We start from the raw sequence: 12,314 nt of genomic DNA, 5'->3' as shown, positions 1-12,314 counted from the left end.
AGTACAATGAAGTAACTATGTACTAAGCAATACCAACAAAAAAAACTGATTACAGCCAAAACCAGAGTAACTAAATGCATCACATGTTGCTGATGATAATAGTCTGATATATAAACTGAGAATACTGATAGAAAAAAAAATCCCACAGTGGGGCCCTCAACTTCATATGGAAAGATACACCAAAAACGATAAAACCAATCTCTGAATGAAGCTAAAAATTCATCCAGGCCATTGAGACTTACCTTATCAATTCATGCAGAACTCCAACAGTGACATTTGGAGTCTTGCTTGTTACATAGGACGTCAGTACAGTATCTAGGGCTTGGCTGTACTTGAACTTTCTTAACAGGACATCATATTTGGAGAGCTGTTCCTTCTCTTCATGTCTGATAATCTGTTTAATGATTGGTTATAATAAAAATTAAAAAAAAATGTTCAGAGTCCATACATTCTTAATTTCATATATTTGGCTTTTACTTTCTGATTACATTCTACTTGGCAACTATGTAGACAATTCTTCTAGCAAAATATTCACTATATCAACAGATGTCCTTTGAGTAAAAAACACTTAATGATGACATACATAAAAATGACACAAATCACTAATTGTGTTAACCCAAAATTGAAGGGCATGGTATGTACACACATGCTATGTCCACTGTGAGTTTCCTCTATTAATTGTTTTAACACACAGATGGCTACACTTGTAAGTCACCAATGAGCCAATTATGAGTACTATTTGTTTTGCCTGTTTACCTTTTACATTGATTTTTGGAAATATTTTACATGATCTTATTTTGCTGTTACTAATATCTATAACATTATAGTAATCATAATCAATTTTTTTTTTTAAATGAGCAAAGCATTTACCCGACAGCATTGGGTTAAAAGAGTTAGTAGTACTAATGGTATGCCTAAGTGAGTTCATAAAATCACAATTCATACGTGTGACAATTTTCAAACAAGTGTTTCATGAATGCACACCACCATAAATACAAGTAATGATTTAGTCAACTCCAACTCTGCAGTTACTGGTCAGCAAAACCTATTAATGTTATTTTTTTTTCCTCATTCCCACTTCTTTTTTGTTTCTATATGACATTTTTTTCTAATGTAATGAGTATCAATGTTATCATCATTACAGACGTTATGGTTATCATAATGTTATTCACCAAATGCCGTTGGGGAAAATGAACAAAAAATGGGAAAAATGCTGTGCCTATTTTCTATATTTTTTTTTGTGAAATTTCTGCCCATAGATGGCTCTGTTAGGGCTTAGCCACAAAGGAGTCAGTTAGTAGACCTTGTGACCGTACCTGTATTTTTTACTAGTGCTATGAATATCGATAGTGTTATTTTTATTATAAACATTATAAGTATTATAATGTTTTTTAATATTAGTAACAGCAAAATAGGATAACATAAAATATTTCGTAAATCAAAGAAAAGGGTGAACGGGCGAGACAGGCAGTACTCGTAACTGGCTCATTGGTGACTTAGTACAAGTGTAGCCATTTATGTATAAAAAACAATCAAACAAGTACTCACAGTGGGCATAGCACATGTCTACATGTTACATCCGTCAGCAAGGGGATAACAATATCAATACAATAAAAAATAACAAAAGAATCTTTGCTAAAATCAAGGAAAACAGTATAATGGTGGGATAGGTATTCCTAGAATTGACTCCTTGGTGATTAAGCACTTGTGGGGCCTTCCATGTGTAAAGATAATTAATATCCAACAGCAGAAATAAAAGCAACAACAATAAAAACACTGGACATGACAAACTCTTGCCATCCCATCATCAATCAAAATACATAATGGCTCTTCTAATACTTCCTAGTAATTCTCATCTCACCTGTTCATCTGGCACCACTCTGTAGTCCTCTGTGATCATGTTTCGAATATCTGCAGCTTTCCTCTTGGCCTTGTTGCTGTCCTTCTCAACCTCCTGCTGTTCCCTTCGGTGTTGGAACGACACGAGTCCCGAGCCACCAGAGATCATACCCACAGCCAGCATGGAGTCCTCGGGCTGTTATTAGAAGAATAAAAGAATAGTTCACAGCTGACTCACACGGCATAGACTACAAACAAATTTACAAAGACCATGAAGCCAAAAAATCAAGACAGGCCTAGAGAGAACGAAAGAAAGAAACAAAGAAAATAAGTTTTTTGTAATCTACCAAACCCCTAATCCACTTACCGCCACTGCCATACTGAGAATCGGGGCGGGAAAGTCTAAGGTGTGAACAACAGAATATGTGTTGACGTCATATATCTTGATGTGGCAGTCCAGGGAGCCTGACATGAGTCTGTTGTTGTCGCTGGCAAAGGAAAGGCATGTCACCGTCTTGTGGTGTTGTGACAGTTTGGACAGCAACCGACCACTAATGGTATCCCATACCCTGACTTCACTACCACCTGTAAATTAAGAACAAAAATTGGTCTCAAATTTCCACTGTGCTGCTAAACAATAAAGACTACAATTTAAGAGACTAGAAAAAAGGTAGATGATGTTCTTATTGATGAATATTATCATTATAACTAAATGTTAGAAATAATATCATTATAGGTACTTATAGAAATATCAATTATATTAATATGAAATATGAACTTGTTAACATCTGTGTATGAAGTAATAAAAAGAAAGAGAGAATGACAAACATGACATTTAACCCAATGGCGCTGGGTATAGAAAATTAAAAAAAACTCTACGCTCTGGCGAACGGCGGCAGCGCGCCGACTCTGAGCGCGTGAATTCGGTACATCAAGCCGAATCATTGCCTCGGGGCGTTTTGGCGCGGCGCCGCTGTGGACAGCCGCACGCCTCACATCGTGCGTATTGTTATGACGGCGATAGCCGTGACCCGTCGCCATTGGGTTAAAAACAAAATATGAATAATACACTAAACTGGCATCTTATGGATTAATCTAAAATTACTGAATTCACTGATACATGAGTTTCAGATCTAGAAATATATTCCACATCTCCTCTATGTCTCTTCTGATGAGTAAAAGATATATGGGGTTACAGAAAGATACTGACAAGAATATGTTTTGGGCCACCACTGAAAAAAAAAATATCTAGAAATGATGGCCAAACCCCAGAACAGCTTTGAATTACTTGCCAATATCCACTCTTTTGAATCATACAATAAATTTCATCAACAAATGAATTTACCTAAATGACCAATTTGGATGTCATCTGCCCCCCAAGTGTGCAAGTCACATTACCAATTCTAATCTAAGGAAATCCAGTAAGCCTTGATGATGTCTGAATGATCACTCCATCCCCCTAAGCTCATGCCAGGTTTTTCTCTTATATACAGTAACTGTCAAAATTTTCATTCACCTCAATAACATTTCAAAACAGAAGTACTGATATCCACTGATGCACAATATGCATTTACTGTTCAACATTAGTCATAAGCTACTGATTCAAAACATAGACTCCATAATGGTTATGTCCAGGATAGTCTAATACTGACAATACAACCTTGACCTGTACCATAAGTCTCACCATGTAACTGTTAGTTCATTATACATGGTATAATTACGTATGTGGTGCTATGGCTTCCTTGGATCATGCTGGTTTGACCCTCAGCAGATAATGGTGAAATAACTTCTGTACTGTAACTATACAAAGAATTCAAAGCATCAAAATGAGACATGACAAGTTTTAACAAGGCTAAAGTTCCTCAGGGTTGCTAAAATCGAGGCCTCACAGTATTATGTACCACTTGAATCAAATGAAAAAGAAGCCACACAATAAAGAAAAGGATGATGTGTATTTCAAAAGTGAGTAAACATTGCATCCATAATATAGCTACCATTCCTAAATATAAAGTTGTGCATCTTAACCTACTAAAAATACTTAGAATAAACACCCCACTTTACTAATTCCAACTGAAAAAAAAGAAAACTTCTAAACCTCTAAGAACATATATATTACCATTGCAATATAACTTAATAAAAAAAAAAAATAAATAAATAAAAAAAAGGGGTTTCTAATACTGGACATGAAATATCTCCCCATTCCCAGTGGGTAACAAATGACACAAATCATAACATGAACACAATATCCCACCCAGTATCAAGGAGAATGCATGATGAAAGACAGACACTTGAGATCTCCTTAGAGAATTAACTTAAAAGAAGATTTCCTTCTAACCACAGTATGTCACACAAAAGACAGCATCACACACCACCTTCCATAACCAATCAAACTACAGAACAGAAAGAGATGTTTTCTGGCTTTACACATTTCCCCCATGACAATTACCTGCCGAGATGAAGACTCCACCAGACGGATAGCACAAAATACTCTCCACAGGAGCCCCATGGTCGACTGTGAGAACACTGGAGCCTGTGCGCGTATCCCATAACCGCACAGTGTGATCATAGGATCCACTTAGGATGATATTTTCAGATGCCGGGCTAGTGATTCCTGCACGGATAAAATCCTGTTGAAGATAAGAGTATGAGTGTTGGTATTACTTGATGGGGTGACAAAGATAGAATCAAAAGGTTTTTCTGGTCTTTACAATCTAAAACTAAATTTGTAACCATAAACCAGGTAAGCAGACACACAAAAACACTGTAACATCTACTTTGATTCAATTTTCAACTTCTTTGTCTGCATTCTCTAACTTTCATTCAATCATAATCTTTTCCTCTCAAAAACCAGGGCTAAATCTTTCATCAACCTTGCACATTATTTGCATTAACTAAATAAAATAAATCAACCAAAATATATAAGAATGAACACTTAATGAGGCATTCAGCAATAATTCAGATACTTCGAACATATCAGGAAACTTGCAATCCCCAAACTGTTAAACGGGATATTAATTATTTCCCTTGTAATTTTTTTTGACTTGCTGATCTTTGTTTCACAATAGACTTCAACAATAATGATGATTTTTACTTTGAAATGAGTAATAATATTGTTGATGTGATAATTGAAAACTTAAGATAATATACTTACATACGTTTTATGTATGTATGTATGTATATATATATATATACACATATATATATACACAGATATATATATACATATATATATATACATATATATATATATATATATATATATATATATATATATATATATATATATATACATATATATATATATATATATACATATATATATATATATATATATATATATATATATATATATATATATATATATATATAAAACATACACACACACACATTTAAAAATTTAGTTAAATGACTGATCCACTGGCACCTGGTGTATATATTATTCACAGTAATTTGGTTTCATTCTCCTTCAATCATAACCCCAGAACAACCAGAACAACTCTTTAAATAACAAAAAATCATAATCATAATAATAATAATAAATACATAAATAATAAAAAAACAAACTTACTGTGTGTCCTTTCAGTGTACAAATTTGGCTTTCATCCCCTATGTCCCATAAAACTGCCGTTTGGTCGTCCGAGAAGGAGACAATGTGTGACGTCCCTTCCACGAAGCCAACGCGGTGTGTTGCACTGGAAGGGGAAAGGAAGGTCCAGTTTTAGTCTCCCGTGAGCCTCTAATTCTTTTTATCTTTGTAGGAGTCATACACTGATTGATCATAATAAACAATAATAATAAAAAACATTAATAATAATACATAATGATAATTAACAATAGTTTTAATAAGTAAAAAAATAGACTGAATAAATAAACAAATATATAAATAAATAAATGAATAAATACAGTCATTCACAGGCTAAAATTTCTTAAATTCTACAACAGTCCTCAACCCTTGAGGTTCTTTTTAAATCCTCACATCTTCATCCTCCAACTCTGTTCAGGAAATCAAAAAATGATTTTTGGACAAGCCAATTAATTTCAGAAAGAAAAAAAATAAGAAAAAATAATGAAAGAGAGAATGAAAGAAAGAAAGAAAAGAAAAATATTACTTCTTATTTTTCATATAACTGTTCACAATCTAACACAAGCAAGCCTTCATCACAAAATTTAAACACTCTTGAATAGCTTTGGTTCAATAAATAATACATAAAATAATTTAATACTGATGGAAAAGTAAATACTTATAGAATAGAGTGGTAAAAAAACAAAACTGTAGTGAAGTATCAACATAGGAAGAAAAAAAGAAGATAATAATCATACAATTATAAAATAATATCAATAACAATAAAAATAATAGCAAAACAACCACAACAACAACAATAATAACAATCATAATAAAAGATGATAAACAATAATAATAATAATAATAATCAACAACAATAATAACAACACACAATAATAATAGCTAACAATAATAATAATAAACAATAATAATAATAAACAATAATAATAATGAATTTTTTTATAATAAACCATAACAATGAATATAACAAGACAAAAAAAAAAATAGTGCAAAAGAGAAACAATAACAATAAAAACAACCACCCACCTGCTGTGCCCTTTGAACACTCGAAGTAGCTGTTTTTGTCTCTGGTTGAACAGCCTGACTTGTCCTTCCTCCGTTCCCACCACCAGGAGCTGCCCGTCCTGCCGAAACCTAGCGCCGTAGGCATTGCGCTGAAATCTCGAGATGGTGCGCCAAACTTGTGTTGTCTGTTGGTGGTACACATCTACCTGTGTTTTGGGGAGAACCAAGCTTTAGAATGAAACATAAAACAAGGGTTAAAAAATGCATGTGTACTGTACATATGGATTTCCTTGTAAAAAAGGAAAATATGCTTGGAGAAAAATAAAAACTAATAATAATAATAGTAAAAAATGAAGGAAGTCTAACTTTGTGTTAATCTATCATATGTTGGGAAAATATTATTGTCCAGAAATTATACATATATTCATAGCTTTGTACTTGGTCGTATAAAAACATACATACTTTTTGTGTCTGTTTTTTTCTTTTCTATATTTCCTTACTAATAATGAAAGGCATCACTTGAATAATATGAATGAAAGACAGACTTTGATAAAATTAAACCACCCTAGTACATTTATCAACAGTTGGCAGATTCATTACTTTTCCAGTACCATACCCCCTTTACCACTTAGCCAAAGAATGTAGGGTCATTATATACTCTCAGATCAGAGCTAATGGTGAGGTTAAGCATAAATGCACCAAGACCAGTAATGAAATCAAAAGAGGGGACTATGCAGTTTGAGGTGGCTCACAGACCAGGGCTGAAACGAGTATGTGGAACCTGGGCTTAGTGGGTCTCAAGAGAGCACAGTAAAAGTTTCACTGTGGTCTCTTTAAGAATGGTAGTTTGAGCATAATGATCTAAACTTAGGCATTTTGTCCTTTTTACATAATTGTGCTTTTTGATATACTGGCCAGCAAGGGCCTAGCTTTAAACAAATGAAACATATGAATATAAAGGAGTAAAAAGTTGAACTGTATATAAAGAGGATAGAAAAAGGATAATAATAAAAAAAAAGACAAACCCAAAAACAATACAATAATAATAATAATAATAATAATAATAATAATAATAATAATAATAATAATAATGATAATAATAATAATAATAAAGAAAAGAAAAGTTAAATAAAGGAAGAATTCTGAGGTATAAAACTAAAAATGAAAAAGAGAAGAAAACAATAAAACAATAATTAAAGTTGAGTAAAGGATAAAATTAAAGATTATAATAAAAACAAAAAGTTCATCAACTGAGTGTTAAAAATATCCTTACCTTTGGTCCAGATGTCACAGCTATATAATATGGTTCTGTTGGACTCACATCTACATAGTCTATTGATGTAAATTCCTTGACTGTAACTGGAAACTGAAATAAAAAGAGAAAAAGTCAATAAATTTAACAGACAGTGGATATTCACCCATTTCTCATTCAAAAGTTTAGGTTGCATAATTTTATATATATTTATATATATACATATATCATATATATATATATATATATATATATATATATATATATATGTGTGTGTGTGTGTGTGTGTGTGTGTGTGTGTGTGTGTGTGTGTGTGTGTGTGTGTGTGTGTGTGTGTGTGTGTGTGTGTGTGTGTAGGTGTGTAGGTGTGTAGGTGTGTAGGTGTGTAGGTGTGTAGGTGTGTAGGTGTGTAGGTGTGTAGGTGTGTAGGTGTGTAGGTGTGTAGGTATGCATGTATGCATGTATGCAAGTATGCATGTATGCATGTATGCATGTATGCATGTATGCATGTATATATGTATGTATGTATGTATGTATGTATGTATGTATGTATGTATGTATGTATGTATGTATGTATGTATGTATGTATGTATGTATGTATGTATGTATGTATGTATTATTGTATAAGTTAACCACATGCCGCAAGTGAAAATGCTGTACTCAATTTTTATTTTTTTTGTGAAATCTCTCTGCACACAGATGGCTAGTGCTAGTGCTTAGCCACAAAGGATTTAATTAGGAGAACTTGTGACCTTACCTAATTTCACCTTTCCTTGAATTGGCGGGAAAAACATATTTTTTACTAATGCTAAGAATAGCAATTGTGTTATTTTTATTATAGACATTATAATTACTATAAAGTTACAGACATTGGTAACAGCAAAATAAGATAATGTATATCATTTTTGTAAATCAAGGAAAAGGGTAAATGGGCAAGGCAGGCAGTACTCGTAACTGGCTCATTGGTGACTTCATACAAGTGTAGCCATCTATGTGTAAAACCAATTAATAAAGCAAACTCATGGTGGGCAAGGCATGTACGTACATGCCATGCTTGGGTTAAGGGTGTTCTTGGAAAATTGTACTTGCTCATTAATTTTTTTATTTTTGTTATTTCTTGAAATATGCATGAAACTGTCATCGTTTTCTATCACAAATGATATAAATGAAAGTATTTGTGGTTAAATCTTACAGTACCGACTCAATAAATTAGGGTAAATTGCAGATGATATTCTTGTAGAATATCATTAGACATCCCCACCAACCCTCCTCTCGGCAGTCAACCAGTTATAGCAATTTAATTTTTGATTAAATTTTATGACCTTAGTCACCAATGAGTATCCATATTGTAAAGAATTACTGAATTCATAATTGTATAAAAAGTGACATGCTTCTATTACTCCAGCCACTCCTGAGGTTCAACACACATCACCATATGAACCAAAATTCTTCCTAACGCCAGGGCTTCACCCCCAGACGTCTACATCATCACAGTGTTTCCCTATTGGGGGCTTCGCCCTGGAACTCCACCCAATTGCAATGCAGATAAAATTTACCTAGTACTAAAAGGCTGTGTGAAATTGAAACTATACCATTCATTCTGCCAAATCTGGTCAGTCGACATCGAAAGAAGCCCACTGGTCCCAAATTTTGTGGGTTTTCGTAGGCTGACCTATTCTATAAATTTACTTGATTTTGACTGATTCCAAAAATGAAGTTAGTGTCAGGGAAGACTATGAGCTCTATTTTGCCGAATTATATAAATTCGAAATTTCTCGGCCTTTCCCACAGTGTTGAAGGCATGGAGACCACGGCGCCCTTTAGAGTCACTGCGGATCATTTTCTATGTCTTTGGGTAGATTACAGTGTTCTTTTAAGTCAGTATCTCAGCTTATCTTAAACTCTGTACGGCCCTTGCTTCAAATCTTACCCCGATAGGCTTTAAGACACAAATAAAGTTCTTCTACTTCCAAATATATGAATTAACAGATAACACTGATACACGTCAAAATATCGCACATACTCAAACATACAGATATATCCTTATCTTTCCATGTATATCAATCAAACCCCTTTCTAATTACCTCTAATTTCTTCCAATAACCAAGGTCGGCAGTGGCCTTAATTCCAGTCTTATTAAAGGCACGTGTATGGGTCTTCTTGAACGTCGCCATGCTTAGTTTGTTTACCTGGAGACCGCTGGGTTAAAAAAATGTATATATTAATTCTAATCCCAGACCATTAATAATCATGACAAAAATACTGATAAGTGTTAACCAATTTTAACCATGCTCTTAATTTGTTGAAGAGTATTGTAGGTAGCATATATTATAGACCATAAGTAAAAGATTTTGCCCCAGCGTTATTCGCCAGACAGATAACGCTGGGTTATAACTTTCATGTAGTATTCTCGGAAGTTCCATGACCTTAATGATAGAAATAACTGAAGATGATGACTATAATGATCATGATGATCATACTGATGCATTTGAAAAATAGATAATGATAATGATAATAATAATAATAATAATAATAATAATAATAATTATTATTATTATTATTATTATTATTATTATTATTATAATAACAATGATAATAATAATAATGATAATAATAATAATAATAATGATAATAATAATAATAATAATAATGATAATAATAATAATAACTAATAATAATAATAATAATAATAATAATAATAATAATAATAATAATAATAATAATAATAATAATAATAATAATAATAATAATAATAATATAATAATAATAATAATGATAATAATAATAATAATAATAATAATGATAATGATAATGATAATGATAATATTAATGATCATGATAATGGTAATGATAATGATAATAACAGTAATAATAGCAATACTACTACTAATAATAATAATGAAAATAATAATAATAATGATAATGATAATAACCATAATAACATCATTAATGATAATGATGAATTTAATAACAAAGGTACTAGTAATAATTAAAATTACTAATAATAAAGGTAATGATAACAATGATATTTCTAATACTAATACTAATACTATTGATAATGGTAATAACAATAAAACGATAATGATAATAGGAATAATTATAATATTAATAAAATAGCAATAATCATAATAATGATGATGATGATAGTAATAATGATAATGGTAATGGCAATGATAACGGTAATAGTAATGATTAAAATGATAATACTAGTAACAATAATGATAATCATAATAAGGATCATAATAATTGAATAACAATAACAATATTCATAATAATGCTAACAATAATAATAATAATAATAATAATAATAATAATGATACTAATAATAATAATAATAATAATAATAATAATAATAATAATAATAGTAATAACAATAATAATAATATTGATAGCAGCGATAATAATAATGATAATGATGATAAAAGCAATAATGATAATTATTATTATTATTATTCTCATTATTATTACTAATATCATAACAATGATGATAAGGTAATAATAGTAATAGTAATGATAATAAAAATGATAATAATAATAATTGCATTAATATTTATAATAATGATGGTCATGATAATGATAATGTCATCATCATTATAGCTATTATTTTCATTATTATTTTTTTATTATTATTATCATTACTAATATTGTTGTTGTTGTTGTTATTATTATTATTTATTTTTATTATCATCGTCCTCATTATTGTTATTAGTATCGTTAATATCATTATTAGTATTAATGTTTTTTTTCATCATTATTATCATCACTATCATTCTTACTCATAATTATTATAAATAGTATTATAATCATTATTTATATTATCATAATTATTTTCAATAGGATTATAATTATTATCAATATCAATATCATAATCTTAATCATCCTTTTAGTTAACGTGCACCTTCTTTTGATGGAAATTTCACACTCGACATAGGAGATGCCAAGAACTCTCCTCAAGAAGAAGGCTGTACCTAATAACACTGTCTTCTGGACTAGAGACTAGAATGTCTATTCGTTTTAGATTTTTTTTCTTCACATGTGTGCTGTGTGGTGCAGTGCTAGCGTTCTCGTCTAGCAATCTTGCTGACCTGCGTTCGAATCCCTCGCCGCCTGTGGATGGTTACCCCGGCCATTCCTTGAACACAGGGGATAGTTTAGAAGCAATATGAAACAGACAGTATGTCACACCAAGAATATCCATTGCAATAAATGGAATCAAAACTAAACTTTAAACTTTAAACTTTAAACTTTAAACTCTTTGGAAACTGTTGCCAGTGCCCCCACCACTACAACTGCTCTAACACCCCATTGGTTTTTCAATCTTTATACGCAGGTCTTGGTATTTTTTTTTTTTTGTCCTTTCTTGCTCGTTGGCGGTGATGTTTTGATCTCCTGGTACCGCCAAGTCAATAATAATGCTTTTTCTTTTCTCCTTATCTTGAATGAGAATATTGGGCCTCCAGTGTTCTAGCACTTTATCAGTTTGTACTGTGAAGTCCCACAGGATGTTATCATTATTATCATTATTATCATCATTATTATAATTACTACTACTACTAACAATAATAATAATACTGCTATTAATAGTAATACTATTATCATTATTGTTATCATTATCATTATTATTACTATTACTGC

The 12,314-nt window shown here is 31.4% G+C and overlaps 1 protein-coding gene across 1 annotated transcript in view; it reads right to left on the bottom strand.

Moving 5' to 3' along the window:
- Nucleotides 1–9,878, bottom strand: part of LOC125028861 (U3 small nucleolar RNA-associated protein 15 homolog) — a 13,179-nt gene extending 3,301 nt beyond the window's left edge. The window contains exons 1-8 of the mRNA XM_047618419.1: nt 9,764–9,878; nt 7,701–7,793; nt 6,449–6,633; nt 5,408–5,531; nt 4,286–4,466; nt 2,207–2,424; nt 1,862–2,035; nt 243–394 (exon numbers count right to left, since the gene is read on the bottom strand). Coding sequence (XP_047474375.1) covers nt 243–394; nt 1,862–2,035; nt 2,207–2,424; nt 4,286–4,466; nt 5,408–5,531; nt 6,449–6,633; nt 7,701–7,793; nt 9,764–9,853 — 1,217 coding nt within the window. The 5' untranslated portion in view covers nt 9,854–9,878. The remainder of the gene's footprint in view (nt 1–242; nt 395–1,861; nt 2,036–2,206; nt 2,425–4,285; nt 4,467–5,407; nt 5,532–6,448; nt 6,634–7,700; nt 7,794–9,763) is intronic.
- Between the last annotated feature and the right edge of the window lie 2,436 nt (nt 9,879–12,314).

Source organism: Penaeus chinensis, chromosome 1 (assembly GCF_019202785.1).
Source record: "Penaeus chinensis breed Huanghai No. 1 chromosome 1, ASM1920278v2, whole genome shotgun sequence".
Classification (NCBI taxonomy): Eukaryota; Metazoa; Arthropoda; class Malacostraca; order Decapoda; family Penaeidae; genus Penaeus; species Penaeus chinensis.
The sequence above is the reverse complement of the archived record's forward strand: the minus strand, read 5'-3'. Positions and strand labels throughout refer to the sequence as shown.